The sequence below is a fragment of the Manacus vitellinus genome, unplaced genomic scaffold, assembly GCF_001715985.3.
Source record: "Manacus vitellinus isolate BGI_N305 unplaced genomic scaffold, ASM171598v3 scaffold_5_pilon, whole genome shotgun sequence".
Classification (NCBI taxonomy): domain Eukaryota; kingdom Metazoa; phylum Chordata; class Aves; order Passeriformes; family Pipridae; genus Manacus; species Manacus vitellinus.
The window spans coordinates 17,758,291-17,775,735 of NW_021940682.1; the positions used below are offsets into that span (position 1 = coordinate 17,758,291).

A 17,445-nucleotide genomic window follows, 5' to 3' on the forward strand; every position below is an offset into this window, starting at 1 on the left:
CGTCATTGGCTAAGGCTCGGGGGCGAGGCGCAGCGTTCGGGCGGATGCTCACCCTTGGCGTCCCCGCTGGCAACCAATCCTCGCGGGGGTGGAGGCGTTGGCTCCTGCGGGAGAGCGGGTTGCGGTGCTTCTTCCGCTCCTCGCCATTGGTCAGTGTGGCTGGATGGTGGGCGGGTCTCCCGGTGAAGTGGCGGTTTTTGGGGTGGGCGGGGCCGCGCTGTCGGCGGGGCACTGTGTCTGTTTCGTGACTGGCGCGCCCTGTCGGGGCGGCGGTTGGCCGCGGGAGGCCATGGCGGGGTTGGGGGGTCGTTCTACCGGGGTGAGGGGCCCGAGGACGAGGAGGAGGAGGAGCAGCAGCAGGAGGACGGGGCTGAGGCGGTCGGTAAGGGCCCCTCACCCGCTCACAGAGGGCAGCCCGGGGCCCGGTGCCTCCCCGCGGGGGTCCGCGGGCGGAGGGGTCGCTGCTAAAACTGTTTACTCCCGCTCTGTAGCGGACCACAGGTTCGGGGGCCGGGACAGCCTCATCTTCTTGGTGGATGCCTCCAAGGCCATGTTTGAGTCCGACGGGGACGCAGAAACTCCCTTCGACATGACCATGCAGGTAAGGTTCGATGAACTGCTACTTGCCAAAGACAAAACTTTCACACCTTTTACTACGAGTTACTTTTTTCATATTTTGCCCTGTGTGCGTTTTTTTTAGTGCATCCGGAATGTGTATACCAGCAAAATTATCAGTAGTGACAGGGACCTGTTAAGTGTCGTGTTCTATGGGACAGAAAACAACAAGAACTCAGCAGATTTCAAGCACATCTATGTTCTTCAGGAGCTGGACAATCCAGGTAAAGTGATATGAAGATTGTGTAAAGATGGTGTGAGGAAACTTGTGTAGTAGTAGCATTGTCGGTAACTGATCTCTTTAAAATCAGAGTTATTGGATAAATAAGTTCTTGTTACTGAAATCTGTTGGTAGCAGTGGGGATAGATTTAGAAATTTATGGAAACCTTAGAAACTTTGTGAGAGCTTAGCTTTTTCTCTTGTAGTTGGTTCAGATCTTTTTTCTGTGTCTTCTGTTTTAACGTGGTGGTTCACCTGCTGTCTGCTAAACCTAGGAGGATCTCAAGAGAACTCATGAAAGCCCATCACGTGTCTGCTGCACTTCAGAAAAGTGCATGTCTATGCTAAGGCACATGGATTCCAGCTGATGATGAATATCACAGAATGGCTGAGATTGGATGGGATTTCCAACCCTCCTGCTCAAGCAGGGTCAGCTAGAACAGGTGGTCCAACATGCTAGCCTGTTTGGGGTGTTCCATTTCTTGTTTTCATAAGTTCTGCAATTCTTGAATTTCACTCTTTCATTTTCTTAGAATGACGTAGCATATGCTTGATAACAAATGCCAATTGCTGAATTGGAAAAGGCAGTAGGGAGAGTGCAAAGAATTGCATGCTAGTGAAGTCTTTTCATGGTGGAGTCTTGTGGGGGGATTTTGGCTACAATTTTTAATAGCAGCCTTTATCTCTGAGGAGGTTTGGTTTAATTTTCTTCACTAGAGGGTGCAGGTTTAATGACACAGGGGCAGCAAACTGCCATATGCTTCTTGTTCATCCTTTTTCCTCCTCCTTCCCTGCTTGCTCTTTTCCCCCTTTCAGAAGCAGTAGCCTCACCATGCTGATAAAAACAGCACAGGTGAAAGGTGGGTGTTGTTAAAAAGGAGGAGAATTGTATATTTTCTGCCCCTGGAGAGCAGCGTGCTCTAGAGAAGGAGGAAATACTAGTTGTTATGGAGTACATAATTATGAACACTTATGCTATTAATTAAAGGGCAGCTAAGGAGATGAAAATAAAATAGTAAAGGGAGGGGAAGACATTTTCAGATGAGATTTCAAAAGTGCTATAGAGTTTAAGTGAAGGAAAAGGAAGCAGCTCTGCAGAGTGCAGTAGCTCCCTTTGTAGCGTAGTTGGAGAAGACAGAGAATGGGCTGTTAGGCAGGTGGGAAAAGGAGTCGTTGTTGGGCCGGAGTAATTGTCAGAGCTGTAACAAGGCCTAAATGTCGCTGTGCTCCCTGTGGTGATCTATAGGGCTGTGTCTGACCTGTGCGTGGATTCTCTCTGACATGAGAGGCAAGGAAGGAGGAGAAGGGCTCCACCTTCCCAGCATGCTGTGGAGATGCCGGGTGTATTTCAGGCTCTTCTCCTTTCTCTGGTGGTGCAGCAGTCTACCGTGCCTCCGCAGCTGGTGCCATTGCTGCCTTTCCTTGTCCTTTCAGTGTGAAGGGTTTGCGATACTTTGATCCCTGCCTGTTTCCCTTCCCAAAAGGAAGAGTCCACAGTGGTATCAGGGCAGTTTGTGTCCTCTTGGCCCTCGTAGGTGCTTTGTGATACTGCAAACGTGAGGTGATGCTGAACAGTTTTCTCAGCCAGGTGTTGCAAGGGCACTGCCACAGAGGTGCCAGGGACAGTACTGGGACATCAGCAGCAAGGGACCCCAGGTGCATGTTTAGAAGAGCTCATGGTACATCTTTCAGTATTTCTAATGTATGTGAATGCTGTTACCTCCTTAGGTGCAAAGCGTGTTCTAGAGCTGGACCAATACAGGGGAGATGAAGGACGAGCACTTTTCCGTGAGAGCTTTGGCCACAATGCTGACTATTCCCTGGGGGAAGCGCTCTGGGCCTGCTCTAATCTCTTCAGTGATGTCCGAGTCAGGCTGAGCCACAAAAGGATCATGCTCTTCACCAACGAGGATGACCCTCATGCCAATGACAGTGCTAAAGCCAAGCTGGCCAGGACCAGAGCTGGTGATCTGAGAGACACAGGTCATTCTTTTCCCCTTTAATTTCAGGCAGTAAAACATGTTGTATCCTCGCAGCAGATGTTAACTGCATTGCAATTTTGTGATGGAAAAAGAATGTAAAATCATCAGAACTGGGTAACCTTTCTGAAGTTTTTTAAAAGTTAGAAAGTCTGTTTTCTGATCTGCAATCCAATAACTGGCAGTTATTTTCTAGGATCTCTTCTTCTGCATTGATAGCATAAATTGGGACATGAGAGGGCCAAGAAAAGCAAACTTTTTGTTGTACCATTTTCCAGGAAAGGAATAATAACACAAAGTTAACACAAAAGTAAAACTACTTTAATAGCTTCATTTTGAATCAGCTGAAGGACATCAACCTGAGCTCAGAGATTAGACATCAAATGCTTAGTTAGTTCAACTATGTAGCTGAGATAATCAGTGTTTTTGAAGTTCAGCAGATGTCCTAGATCTAGTAGCTGTGAGGCTTCCTTAATCCTGAGACCCTATAACTAAAGGAAAGGGGATTTTCTGAACTCATTACTTACTTCTATGCTTGAGGTAAGATTATGTTTTCTAAGAGCTCATCAGAGCTGTTTCATACACAATACTGTCCAGATTCTTAATTAGGGAGAAATGATTTTCTATGCTGCATTATTTTCACTGAAATTAAAGAATACCTTTTACCTTTTTCCCTAGAAAATTTTGCATCTGGTGCAGATGACAATTTGGAGCTCATTCTTGCTTAAATTATTTGGGTAGATGAAGAAATCTGGGAGTGCTGAGAAACATGATAATGTAAGAAAAAAAAACAGTTTCCAATTCTCCTCTTATCTCTCACATTGCTTCTAGGTATCATCCTGGACTTGATGCATTTGAAGAAACCTGGAGGGTTCGATATCTCTTTGTTCTACAGGGATATTATAAATGTAGCAGAGGATGAGGACCTTGGGATCCAGCCCAAGGAGTCAGAGAAACTGGAACATCTCATGAAGAAAGTACGAGCAAAGGAGACAAAAAAACGGGCTTTAGTGAGGTCTGTGCCTAGTTATGATACATCATTCAGTGGAGGCACCTGATGTCATTTTTAGACTGCGTCTCACCTTCCTCTTCTGGAATGATTGGTCCTTAACAGCATCAGTGCTTACATTCCTCAGTCTTAATTCCTTAGTTCAAGATTGGTGTTTCTTCCATAGCTTGCAAGGATATTTGTCCTTGGTGGATGAGAAGAGCAGAGAGTGCAGCTAGGTCTCCTTTTTTGCTCTGTGTAGCATTTCCTGTATTGAGCTTGAAATGATCATTTGTCAAAAATTTATATCATTGCCAAATACTTACCTGAAAATCTGCAACGTGGGAAATAGTTTATAGTGAAACCTGATTGAAATGAGGCTTTTTTTGCTAATGTTAACTTTAAGAAATTTATCTGAATGTGACTAGTAGGTTTTTTGGCCCATTATTAAATAGTTATATGTGGCCGTTCTGTCTAGGCACTGTGGATTCATACAGCCTTGACATTTCTGATCTCCTACTGAAAGATTAGAGATACTTACAGAGGATTAAAGGGATCTTGACAAAGCAGATAGGAAGTATTTTTGTAACCACGTACTTCGTAACAGTTGTTTTTTTAATGAGTGATTTCATAGCAGAATGAAAGGGAATGAACTTCAAGGCCTAGTGTTTATTTTTTTAATAAATATTTTAAAAGTATCTCAAACTGAATTGCTGCCATTGCCATTCTTCTCCTGCTGACAGCTTTATTTTGCTTTTCTGAGAATGAGGAAGAATCTTGTACCTGTGATACCTTTTGGAAGAGAGAAAGTAACATCCATAGTAATTCACTTTTCTGCTCTCGGAACTTGAAGATGTTTCTAATTTTAAGCCTTTACTTCTGAATTTTTCTCTGACTTCTGATTTAATTTTTTCTTGAATCATGATATTGTCTTGATGGGGTTCTTTTGGGGGCTTCTTCATTTTGCATGAACAGCTGTGAGAATTCAGAGTTCATGTTACGTTAAGCACAGGTGGGGTACCCAAATGTGAACTTACCCTGTGCTCTCCTTGAGCATAGCTGCCCTTCCGAGTGAAAAAAAGGTAAAAGAAATATGGTGAATTTTTTGTATTTAGATGATTTTTATGACCAGAAATGACGACATTGCAAGAATATCTTTATACAAGTGAGATTATGACCCAAGTGATAGTATGTTTCCAAGGATACCTGTGATTTTCGGGGAGGAGAACCCGAGGAAGTCAGAGAAAATAAGTTATCTGTGGAGGTGACTTTCTTTTGCAGTAGTGTCTCAAGTCTGTATCTGCTTTTTACACAGGTTAAATCTGTATCTGAGCAATGATCTGGCGCTTTCTGTTGGTGTTTACAACCTTATTCAAAAAGCTTATAAGCCACATCCAGTGAAGCTTTATCGAGAAACTAATGAACCAGTTAAAACAAAAACAAGAACGTTTAATGGAAAAACAGGCAGTTTGCTCCTGCCTAGTGACACAAAAAGGGCTCAGGTAACGTATTGATTATATGCCTGTTTTTCCCTGTCTCTGTGATGTGTGTGGGAGGTGCCTATTTTCTTGCTGCTTTTGTTTGTATTCCACTTTCAAGATGAGATGCAGAAATACTTGCATCTGTATGCCCCTGGGGACAGCCTAGTCACATTGTGAGCTCTGCAGAGTAAGAGTGGGTTGTGTCTCTGGCCTGACTGTCAGGGGAAAAGCATAGCTGCTGGTGAAAGTGCACTCAGGAACTCGGGTATTTTCTTTCTTTGAGGCAGAACCAGGTTGTCAGAGCCTGACCTTATGTGACCCTGTGTGATCACTGCTGCTGTTACCTGTTGATTCATTAGGAACAGATTTTGTCCGTATTGTTAAACATTGAGGTGTGAATCACAGGGGGAGTTGGAGTGGTTTTCCAAACGAAAGGCATGTTACCTTTGGAGTTTTTTGTTACATTTTTCTTTACTTTGCCTTCCTGCTTGATAGTTTGGCTGATGTAAATTGAATGTTGCATTCCGTTCAGGCACAGCCTTATTTCAAAGCAGGTTATGCAGTTGCTAGGTATACTGTCACAAGCGCATTTTTTGTGTCCTTCCTTGCTAAAGGCTCTTAAAGTTTTTGTCTTAATGTGAAATATTAAGTTTATTTATACTGGACGTTAGTTTCTTGAAATAAAGTACAGGAGATAAACAGAAAGCTTTGCATTAAGCCCTGATGTCTAACTTCAGCAGCTGGACTATAACATGGTTTTGATTTTGGATGCTTGAGCAATGCTTTAGAAGTGTTGTTTCTTAGTCACTATTTCTGCCAGGAGTAGGCAGCTGATGTGCATCTGCTGAAGCAAGTTTAGAATTGGGCAGGACCTCTGAAAAGGTCTAACCCAGCCCAGAGCAAGACTCACAAAACCAGGTCAGGTTGCTCAGAGTTTGTTTGGGACAGCTCTGAAGAACATCAGAGATGAGATGTGACAGCCTCTCTGTACCAGGGCTTACCCATTGTCTTAGTAAAGTGCATTTTGCTAATGTTCAGATAGAATTTCCCTTGGGATAATGGGCACAGTCTGGGACTTGCCATTTTGGTGTGCACTAATGACAAGTTTACTCTGTCTTGTTCTATAACCCTCTTTTCAGTAGTGGAAGACAGCACTTGCATCCTCTTCCAATCCTGTCCCCTTCTCCCCCAGTTTTCTTTATACTGGCAGCACTATCATCTGCTCTTCCCTGGTGTAGACATACGGAAACCGTCAGATTGTGCTGGAGAAAGAGGAAACAGAAGAATTAAAACGGTTTGATTCTCCGGGTTTGTTTCTGATTGGCTTCAAACCACTTTCAGTGCTAAAACAGCACCACCACATCAGGCCCTCGCAGTTCATTTATCCTGAGGAGTCCTTGGTGAGGGGTAAGTAAAGATGGTAAGAGAACACCACCTTGCATTAGGCTGATTCATTGTGTGTTTGAGTGGGGATCACTGAGTGTAAAAGCTTTGACTAACTTAAAAACTTGCTATTGTTAAGAAGAACTGAATTAACTGTTACTGCCTCTCTCAGCTGCAGTTATTTGTTGTTCTCTCCAGTAGCAGAAGAGCCAATTTGGCTTCATGTTTCATCCGTCATGACAAGCAGCTAAAGATGTAGTTCCAAAACACTTGATTTTGTCATTCATGAAAGTGGAGGATCCTAGTACCTGAAAAGAAGGCAAAGATGGTTTAAAAAAACACAAATGAAAAACAAACCTCAAAACAGTGAAAATAATTGCTGTTTTTAAGTCCATATATGCTAAGACTGGAAACATGATACTCAGGAAGTATAGTTGAATTAACAGCACTTTATGGTCTTGTAAAGAGAGGAGGAGAGGATGTTTAGGACTGCTTGTTTTCCCCTTTTTATGTGTATACATAAGTCTACTTATCTAAAAATCCCAGGCTGCAACTATGAAGAAAAAATCTCTAGCTCCTCAACCTACCAGTGGATAAAGTGGGCTGAGTTATGACCAGATGCTTTACAGTGTCTGACTAAAGAAGAACCTTTTTGCTAGCTTCTCCAGCTTCGCAGTTTCCTGACTCAAACACATTACTTATGTGTCAGTCTTTTCCTGACCACCATATCTGGTAAAATACAAAGCAAACATGTGCCTCAGGAGGAGTACTGAAGTCTGAATTCTTAGTGTGTTACTTCTGCAAAAAGGTCCTATGATGTGTTGCTGCTCTGATATCCCATGAAACAGAAAAAGACTTTGTAGATTGCTGTTTCCAAATGTCACTGTATTTCATTGCTCAGATGCTGGTGATTTCATTTCTTTCGGAGCTCTCTCTGCTCCATCAGGACAGACACACTGACACACTGATATTGTCCACTTCGAGGGCTCTCCCTTCCAAAATTCGATTTTTACTTCTGAAGTATTGCAAGCATTCCAAAGAAGTCCCAGGTTTTGAAACTGTAATATCTGGGGTTATATTCCTGAGCAGAGGAGGAAAGCTGTCAGTCTGACCAATCCGCTCTTTACTTTGCAGGGAGTACAACACTATTTAATGCCTTGTTGATGAAATGCTTGGAGAGGGAGATGATGATGCTGTGCAGATACACTGTTCGCCGGAACACTCCTCCTCGCTTTGTGGCCCTGCTTCCTCAGGAGGAAGAGGTGGATGAGCAGAAAGTGCAGATAGCCCCTCCAGGTATGGGAAGGGATGCCTCAGCAGTCAGCATAATAGCGTCCTGTATTGAGTGAAAATAATCTTAGCACCACTCCCCTTAAAACTGGGGAAAGCGCTTTCCAACATCCGTTTTCTTCAGTTTTGTCGTTGTAAGCATCTGATGTTGAATCTATTTTTAAAACCCCAGTTGCATCAGTGCTTGCTCAGGTATGACCTGGCTACAGTGTTTTCCCTGCCTCCTATCTCTTTTTAGCAAATTCAAGGAACTGACATAAAAATTAAAAGCCTTTTTTTCTGTTTAGTGACTTGGCAGTGTCTCTTTCCTTGAATTTTATTGTATCCTTGAATAGATTTTGAAGTATTAAATAAATAATCTTGCATATTGAGCCTCACACCTCATCAGCCAAGTGGGGAATGATTAGGGAGCAAAGGCAGACTCCTGCTTTTTTGCATTTTCTCATTTCTTTAAGTGGAAAATCATCTTTTGGGAGAATGTAAAGTAGGGAAATAAATCTGCTTGTGTACAAAATGAAGCATTTCAGAATAACATGTGGACAATACATAATTTTCAAACAAGTCTTTTTCAAACTCATATCTCATAAGGTGGGCAAAAAGCAACTCCCCAGTATCCAACACATAAAAAGCAACTCACCAGTATCCAACTCTTAGCTATGCATTTGGTTCAAATCTCTTTTACAAAGCCATTAGTGTGATGTTGGTTATATACATTGAGATTGGGATTGAGTGTCATGCTGTAGGTACTGGGAAGTATTATAGATTGCTGTTGTTTACAACAAAACAGCTAACTAGTTCAGAGTCATCAGACTTAGATAATAAACATCTTGGTCTTTCCCATAAATTATTGTTTTGAGGCTGGCCTTCTGTATAACTGTTCTCTTGCTCCTTCTCTTCTGTATAGGTTTCCACATAATTTTTGTGCCATATGCAGATGACAAGAGGAATGTTGATTTTACAGAAAATGTGCCAGCCAGTCAAGAGCAGGTGGACAAAATGAAGGAAATAATTCAAAAACTCCGGTTCAAATACAGGTGCATGGAGATAAATAATGTGGAGGGGAGTGGTATGGGGAAGAAAGCACAACTATTGCTTGCTCTATTGCACACATTGTTCAGCTGTGGTGTGCTGAATTTGAAGATGAGATTTTGATATATTTTGAGAGAAATTGCTTCTCATTGCAGTAGCTTTGTCCAAACTTTATTCTTAATCAGTCTGGATACCCAGGCACCATAATGTTTATGTAGCACATTCTGGAGTTCTTTATAGAATTTCTCTTGTTCTCTGGGCTGTTGTCATTTGTTGCAGAGGTATCACATTTTATTGTGGTTCTGAAACTCTATTGCAGATCAGACGTGGATCGTTTCCATTAGAGCACTTTAGAAAGAATAGCTAGGCCATTTTTTCATTATAGCTAGGATAAATGCTATGAAGTACTTTATGGGAGAATTTTTCCTAGATATGTGGAAACTACCATAACTGTTATTAAATGCCACTGTCTCCTTTTGCCTTATCCACATTTCTAAGTCTCACACAGCATTCTAATGTGGTTGATTCATGACAGGATAGTGATTCAGCAGGTAAATTGAAAAGAGGAAAAGCAGTTCTGATGCAATGGATTGTTCTGTGGGAAAGAGGGCAGTTTTATTTTGCAGTAAGTTGGTGGTAGATCTTAAGTGTTTTGTCTGTCTTGGCAGCATGCATTGACATTTTGGGGGATTTTTGACAGGACTGACAGCTTTGAGAACCCGGTTTTGCAGCAGCACTTCAGGAATCTGGAGGCTTTAGCACTGGATATGCTGGAACCAGAACAAGCTGAGGATCTTACAAGTGAGAATTATTGGTGGATGCAAAGGGAAGTGGGAGACTGTTGACTTTGTTCTAAGTCAAATATGTGCTACTACAGCCCCAAATGTCTTTTAAAAAATATTTTCGAATGTGTGGTTCCATGATGTAGAATTCTGAAATACTGAAACTGTACTTTCTAATGCTGTCACTTCTAAGGTAGAGAAAAAATTGCTTACTTTACCATCCAAAATGAAAATTGAATCACCTTTTTTCTGTGGTGACAAATGTTTTCTCTGAAATTCCTGTCTTCAAGATTCTCATTAATACTTCAGTCTGATAAATGGGCAGAATTAAGAGAATTATTCTGCTGGGGGCCATTGTGCCACCATGTGGCTGTGAGAGTTTATTATGTAAGAATATCTGCTCCTGAAGGGGAATTATTTTTTTAAATTATGTTGTTTTCCTGAAATGGTCTTAACAAACAATCTAGGTCCCTCTGCTAGCTGTCTTAGAAATACATGACAGAAACAAGCTGTTCTGCCTCAAACTACTTGCAACCTTTGATAGTAACCTGTTGTATTTTAAAATTCTGAAACTAGACCTGGTAGCAGTGTAATCAGGGAGAAGATCTTCTATGTCACTTTTACCGTGTAAGTTTTGTTCTGCGTGTATATATATATATATATATATATATCTATATATATCTTGCAGGGAAGTGTGTGAATCCATTACATATGTATAATCACAGAATAGGTCAGGTTGGAAGGGACCACAGTGGGTCATGTGGTCCAACCTCCCTACTCAAGCAGAGTCATCCTAGAGCACATGGCACAGGATTATGTCCAAACAGTTCTTGAATTTCTCAAGTGAGGAGACTCCACACCCTCTCTGGACAACCTGTTCCAGTGCATGGTCACTCGCACAGTAAAGAAGTTCTTCCTCATGTTCAGGTGGAACTTCCTGTGTATCAATTCTTGCCCCTTGCCTCTTGTCTTGTTGCTTGACACTGCTGAGAAGAGCCTGGCTCCATCCTCTTGACACCCTCTCTTCAAATACTTACAGACATTGATAATGTCCCCTCTCAGTCATCTCTTCTTGAGGCCTAACAGGCCCAACTCTCTCAGCCTTTTCTCATAAGAGAGATGCTCCAGTCCCTTCATCATCTTTGTTGCCTTCTGCTAGACCTGCTCCAGGAGCTCTGTGCCTCTCTTGTAGTGGGGAGCCAAGAACTGGACACAGCACTCCAGTTGTCCAAACTCTTCATATTACCAAGAGCTGTAAACTTCTCATTTGGGAATATCGTAACACAGGTATTTGCATTTTGCATGCTTGCAAGATGCTTGCAGACAAGTTATTAGAGAAGCACAACTGTATCTGGTCATGGCCTTGTTTAGACTTTCCTGGGTTTGAGAGACCAAATCTTTTATCTTTTGCCAGTGCCAAAGTATGAACAGATGAACCACAGGCTGGGCAACCTGGTAGAGGAGTTTAAGCAGCTGGTTTATCCCCCTGACTACAATCCTGAAGGGAAGGCTGTAAAGCGAAAACAAGGTAAGTAATGGTGGTGCAGACACAAAACATAGTGTCTGTATGTGCAAGAATTGTGCAAGAATTCTCTTTATTGATCTCCATAATGAAGTGAATTTATATCCAGTGTTGATTCTTAGAGAGTAGAGGATATTGTGGTATCCAATCGGAGAACTACTGGAATGAGAAACTGCAGAGTGAAGTATAGGAAGTAATGTGGGTAAATGACTGCAAAATACGTATATATAATTTTAGTAACTTTGTACTTTATGATAGTGTAGTAAAATCATTCATACTTTCAGTTTGTGTTGGTGAGGGAGCAGACTTTTATGCATAGGCAGTTCAGCAAGTCCAAGGTGGGCATTTTTAGGGCTAAATGTGTGAGTAATGCTGAAGTACATGTGTAGTTTAGGAGTCTATGAAACTCTGCATGAAGTGGGAGTGTCAGTTAGCTGAGTTCCCCGTGGAATCATTGCATTCTGCTGTCTCCATGAGAATCCCTTAAAAGTTTCATTTGGAGGGTGATCTTTCCATCAGAATACAGAGTTTCACACTTCAGTTAAGATCACTCCTATCAATGAAATACTTACTACATGACTTACCTAGTGACACCTGTTCCTTAAAACAAAACATGGAAACCTGTGAATGTGTAGCTGTCAAGTACCATGTGCTAATGGCCATTAACTGTGGTATGTATAAGAAATGTTGATGTCTTTCTATGAAGAAAGTTTTAAGAATATTTGTGATCTAAAATTTGTCTTTCTAGCTTCTGATGACCAAACTGAGAAGAGGCCCAAGGTAGAAGTCTCAAAGGATGAGCTGCAGAGTCATGTGCAGAAGGGCACTCTGGGCAAGCTCACTGTACCTATTCTGAAGGAGGCATGCAGGCTTTTGGGGCTGAAGGGTGGAGGCAAGAAGCAGGAACTCATGGATGCTTTAATTGAATACTTTAAGGAGCGTTAAGCAGGAATGGAAGGCCCTGGTTGACTTCTGTCTGCTTGGAATGTTGGTTATCTTATGTGAATGCTGTGTCTGTTTAATCCTGCTACGAAAGAGAAGGCAACTAAATGTTGCTGTATCTAGCAGTGGAGAAACTTTTCACTCATAGTTGTGAAACTTCTCTGCAAAGTTGGATTCTGTTGACAGTAGCCCAAGGCAGAATTAAATTCCCTGTGAACTCAGGTCACCCACCATACATGAACAGAGAGTTGTGCCTTCCTCATTTCTTAATAAAAGTTATTTTGGACTTCTTACTTTGAAACACTGACTATGCCATGTTTGAATCATAAAGACAGCAAAACTCACTTCAGCGTAAGAAAACAGAATGGTCTGTCTTAATGGCATCACGTGAATTCAAGCCAGCAGGTCGAGTCTGTGTGCTAACAGAGGGTGTAAATGTGGTGTATTACTCTTCGACTTTCCAAAACAGCTGGTCAGTATCAGTACTAGTAATCAAATTGGTGTTACAAAGATTACCAGCGGATCATAAAGGAAAAGAAAGTCATTACTGGGAAACAGTAGCCAATCCTTTGGGCAAAAAGCTAGCATTTTACAAAGCTGCACAGCCAGGTCCTCCATTTTTAAATTGTAATAGCAGAAGCTGGTTTAAAAAAGGAAAAAAATTGTGTTCCCTAGAAGGCTGCAAGCACTTATCCCAGTTAAATTACTGAGATGGCATAGAGCTTTTCCACTTTTGTAGTATGAGTCAGACTTGTGCAGGCTTCTGTACTTGAGTCTGTGCTTTAAAAATAGAAAAAATAGTTGTGGAAAGTAGCTGTTAGGTACAATATTTTTACTTTTTTAATCAGACTTGTGGAGACAGCAACTGGGGCTATGTTTTGGTTTTCTACCTCTGCCACACCCCACCTGTTTTGCAGTGCAAGATGACTAAAACCAATGAACTGTTGCTGCCCTTGCTCTGTGAAACTACTAATTATTTAGTGAAACTCTTAACCTTATACAGGATGCAAACAGGATACATGAGGTGTCCATTTTGGTCTTCATAGTGTTTTTAGTGTTCAGAGATTCTTGTGTTTGGCACACAAACTATTAGGCCACTTACTGAAGAGTTAAATCATATATTAAGGTCATGCTGGTGCTGTAGTGTGGCACATGTCTTGGAGCCAGCTGTGACCCCCCTCCCTTCTGACACTGTGACTGTCCTAGCTGTGCCAGCACACTGCTCACTCCTACCTCCTCAGCTCCTGGAGAGAGCAGCTAGCCCATGTTGAGCTCTGCAGTGCAGAAGCTATGTAATCTGTTATAATTACAACCAGCCTGCATTATAGTAGTTATTTTTAATAAAGATTTGTCTAAGCAATCACTTTATTTTGCCCTTCGGCAAAAAAGCTACTGTAAATGCTTTTTTTAGCAAGGCTTGAATTGAACGCAGTGAAATAGTGAGACTATTCTGTCCATAATTCTGTGAATTTAATTCTGCAAATACCCTTATAAATTTCTCTTCTGGCTTGCTAACCCCCTGGCACAGCACATCCCAGGCTTTGGATAATTGTGGCATGTTTGTTCTAGGTTATTAGATCTTCTTCCTGGCCTTTTTTTTTTTAACAGCAGGTTATCACATTAAGCAGAAGTTTAAAAGGGATAATGATGGAAGGCTTCAGAGCAGAAAAAGAAACAGTTTTGCTTGCTCAAGAATCCTTTATTTCTGCTCCTTTTGTGCTTTGTCTTACATCAGCTGTCTTGGTACAATAGGGCAAATCCTTGGCAAAGCTGTGGTTCTAAACACAACTAGCTCAACAGTCAGCATCAGTAGAAGGGAACAGCAGCCTTTCTAAACCTCATACAATTGAAAGGACTCTAAAAATACTTGTAATAAGTTCACAAGGATTACTGTTATCAGCCATTTACAAAAACATACAGACACGATGTCTTCAGTATTTCATGAGCTGATTTCAGCTGCTTGGGATGTACTTACTAAAGGTATGAAGTTAGTGCCTCTGTGGAAACACTACAGGTAAATTTATTTTTGCCTTCTGCTGTTGCACCTATTGGTGTTACCTGTTGTTTCCACACTACTTTGCTTTGGCATCCTGCAATAGGAACCAGGTTTGATATGGCCCATTCCAACACAGGGCTTTAGACACTTCTGTTCAGAGCAGTAAGTGGATTATACAATATGCATTTAACTAAAGCTAGTTCAATAAAACCACCACTAATCCAGAATGCTGGTGGTGCTCCATGCTTTTCCAGAACAAATGATCTAGCATTCTCTTCTTGAGACACAAGTTGATTTATTTGAAAAATTACTTGCTGTCTGCTTCCTTGGCTGTGACTTACAGGGTTCATCTTCAGTCAGGTGACCACAGTGCAGTAGCTAAAAAGCATGACATACTTCTTATAATTATCAGCCAGATGTAGGGTACTCGTCAGACACAACAGGCTGCCCTCTACCATGGGTTTTGTACTTAACTTCTCTAGGAAGCCCAAGCTCAATTATAACAGTCCATGCAAAGAAAAGTGAGGGAGTATGAATTACTCCACTGCAGCAACCTTTAGGCAACCTCTGAGTAGTTCAGCTGTACAAGTAGAAACATTCCAGTTAGCTGCAAATGCTTCACCAAGGGAATGACAATTATATTTAGCTTTGTCAGCATTTTATTTTTTTCTTAAAAAGTCAGTACTTAAAAATAATTGAGATAAAACATTTCGCCTTGTGTACTGCCATAAGATTTCTGTTCCCCACACATCTCTTAGAGAAGTCTTGCGTCTGGTTTCAAGAACAAGGGCTGTGCTGTAAGTACCGACCTTGGCTCCATCTGCTGCTACACAGTAGCTGCTGCCCGCCTTATACACGGCCTACAGTGCCCTGTCACTTAAGGTGGGGAACCCACAGCCCTTTTCCTCAGCAGCCAAAACTGTTTGGAAACACAGTTACTCACACCTGTTAGAGGCTGAAGCTTAGCAGAAATACTTCAACGCAGAGAAAGCTGACGGGTGGGTTAAAGAAGCCCTGAGCAGGCAGACAGGGAAATAAGGGGGGCGGGGGACTTTTTCTTTCTTTTAAACATAAAAGAGGATACAGTTGTACGATCACTTTTCAAGAAGTAATACAAGGAGAATGAATGTGTTGGAGTAGAATAATAGAAAAGTGGGGAGATGGGGCAGAATCACTAAGAATTAAGCCATTATTAAACAAAAATGTGGCATTTTGAAACACTGATATCAAAACTATCATCTCAACTGAAGCTAAACATTAATACCCCTAATTTCCACTTTCCTGTTCCACACACATTTAAACTCATGGGCACTTAGACCAACAGTCTTTCTATAGCTTGCTGGACAGACTGGATCTGAGGCTTTAGCTGTGATCCCTCCTTGATGGTGATGGAGCAGGCGATGACAGGCCGGGAAACGCCACACGCCCGGCCCAGGGCTTGCTTGGACCGCACAAACACATAAGGTACGTTCTTGTCCTCACAGAGAAGAGGGAGGTGCAGGATGATCTCCAAGGGCTCTGCATCTGCTGCCATCACAATGAACTCCGCAATCCCTCTGTTCAGTGTTTTGGTGGCTGTAAAAGAAACTGAAGAGTCAGTCTAAGTCCTTCTGGGAAGCAGATCTAATGAAAAACAACTTTAGAAGATGCTGAAATTGGTATCAGTGGGAAGGAGAGCTCAAGGTAGCACGAGGACAGCCAAAGGAAAGTGGCAGCTGTAGGGCCAGGGAAGGGGTTATTTGCAGGGCTGCTGGGGTGCTGTGCCCAGCACTGCCCTCAAGTGCAGTCGAGAGACTGACAAAGGAGCAAGGCCAGCCCAAGGCTGCTGATGGGTACAGGGCTGGAACCCACCATGAGGGGAGATTGAGGGAGCTGAGTTGGTTTAGCCTGGAGAAGAGAGGGCTGAGGTGGGAGTGGGGCAGCATGGCTGCTGTCTTCTACTTCAGGGGGATTGCAGACAAGACGAGGCCACACTGTCCTTGTGAGTACACAGGAAGAAGCACAAGTTGCAGATTGTGACTGTTGCCTCAGTGAAATTCCAAGGGCATAGCGTAATTTTATATCCCCCATGCCATGAGAGGTGTTTAAGCCATGGGACATGGGTCCTAAGAGAATACTGAGTTTCTATCCTTAGGGATTATGGTTTTTTTAAAAGTTTGACTAAGCAAAGCCCCAAGCAGCTGTGAAGGGAGCCAGTCTCTGAGCAGGTTGCACTAGAGGTACCCTTTAAGTGCAAATCATTTTATGATTCTGAAGTGGCTAGACATCTGGTAATCCCAGTGCCACACTACTGAAGTATGCACGATACAGGACATGCACCAGGAACACAACTTGGGAACCTACCAGAACCGCATATAAATGTTGAAAAGATTACAACTTAATTCTGTCCCTGAATATTGCTTAAGCAAGCTTGAAGGAGGAAGAAGACACACACTTGCAATAGCCAGATCAATACAGAATGAGTGGTTCACAGCTACAGAGAAAAGACAACCTCTAGCCACAGCATCTCACACAATCCTTGCAATGACTTCTAGCACACTTCACAACACACAGGTCTCACCTTCATTGGCTCCTTTGCGTAGCTGCTTATAGTTGCAGGATTGCTGCACAAGATCCAGCAGTGTTTTGGTGAGCTGTGCATCAGCCAGCGGGTAAGCTTTGGGATTCACTTCTGCCTCACTCTAGAGAAAGAAAGAAGTGGTAAGTATTACAACAGGAGCAAAGGGGGCTTTATTCTGAGCAACACCGCACAGGCATCATATCCATCACATATACTGATTAGTGGAGTCATATCACTGCTCTGCACATATAGCAGAAATTCCACTGCATTTTACTTCTACAAGAAGGGTTCCTGTATCAAAGTGAAGGGGATAAATAAGAAACACATCCCTCACATCCAAGTAAAGAGCATCTCTACTCACACATTCACACCCTACAAACCAGCAACAGTGAACTCACAGGGGAGGCTTCAGGCGTTCGCTACCACAAAGACTACATAAAACGAAGCGTTTCAGTGCATAAATTAACAATCTGATATAGATTTTAAAGAAACTCCCAGGAGAGCACGTATCAAGTTTATTTCCGCAAATCAGAAGTAGCTTCTAAACGTGACCATCAGTGGTGGGACGGAACAGCAGCGAGGTCACAAGCGGTGTTCGCGGCCGGCGCTGGCAGAACCGCGGCCAGCCCGGCCCCAGGCACGGCGCGGGGGTGACCCA

At 42.5% G+C, this 17,445-nt stretch overlaps 2 protein-coding genes across 2 annotated transcripts; one reads left to right on the forward strand and one right to left on the reverse strand.

Moving 5' to 3' along the window:
- The first annotated feature begins 44 nt into the window (after positions 1 to 44).
- Positions 45 to 12,532, forward strand: XRCC6 (X-ray repair cross complementing 6). The gene is made up of 13 exons (XM_029963420.1): positions 45 to 118; positions 189 to 382; positions 492 to 601; positions 701 to 839; positions 2,564 to 2,818; positions 3,646 to 3,829; positions 5,118 to 5,304; positions 6,522 to 6,690; positions 7,801 to 7,962; positions 8,861 to 8,990; positions 9,686 to 9,786; positions 11,182 to 11,295; positions 12,038 to 12,532. The coding sequence occupies exons 1-13, from the start codon at positions 45 to 47 to the stop codon at positions 12,232 to 12,234; spliced, it is 2,016 nt and encodes a 671-aa protein (XP_029819280.1). The 3' UTR covers positions 12,235 to 12,532.
- A 1,377-nt stretch (positions 12,533 to 13,909) lies between these two features.
- Positions 13,910 to 16,993, reverse strand: SNU13 (small nuclear ribonucleoprotein 13). The gene is made up of 3 exons (XM_008931611.2): positions 16,979 to 16,993; positions 16,788 to 16,908; positions 13,910 to 15,802 (listed from the first exon to the last, which is right to left on the reverse strand). Exons 1-3 carry the CDS (start codon positions 16,991 to 16,993, stop codon positions 15,540 to 15,542), a joined length of 399 nt encoding a protein of 132 aa, XP_008929859.1. The 3' UTR covers positions 13,910 to 15,539.
- Between the last annotated feature and the right edge of the window lie 452 nt (positions 16,994 to 17,445).

Coding starts and splice junctions, on each gene's coding strand:
- XRCC6 (XM_029963420.1), top strand. CDS start 45: ATGCTCACCCTTGGCGTCCCCGCTGGCAACCAATCCTCGCGGGGGTGG. Junction 9,787..11,181: donor ACAAGCTGAGGATCTTACAA/GTGAGAATTATT, acceptor ATCTTTTGCCAG/TGCCAAAGTATGAACAGATG. Junction 11,296..12,037: donor GGCTGTAAAGCGAAAACAAG/GTAAGTAATGGT, acceptor TTGTCTTTCTAG/CTTCTGATGACCAAACTGAG.
- SNU13 (XM_008931611.2), bottom strand. Junction 15,803..16,787: donor ACGCAAAGGAGCCAATGAAG/GTGAGACCTGTG, acceptor TTTCTTTTACAG/CCACCAAAACACTGAACAGA.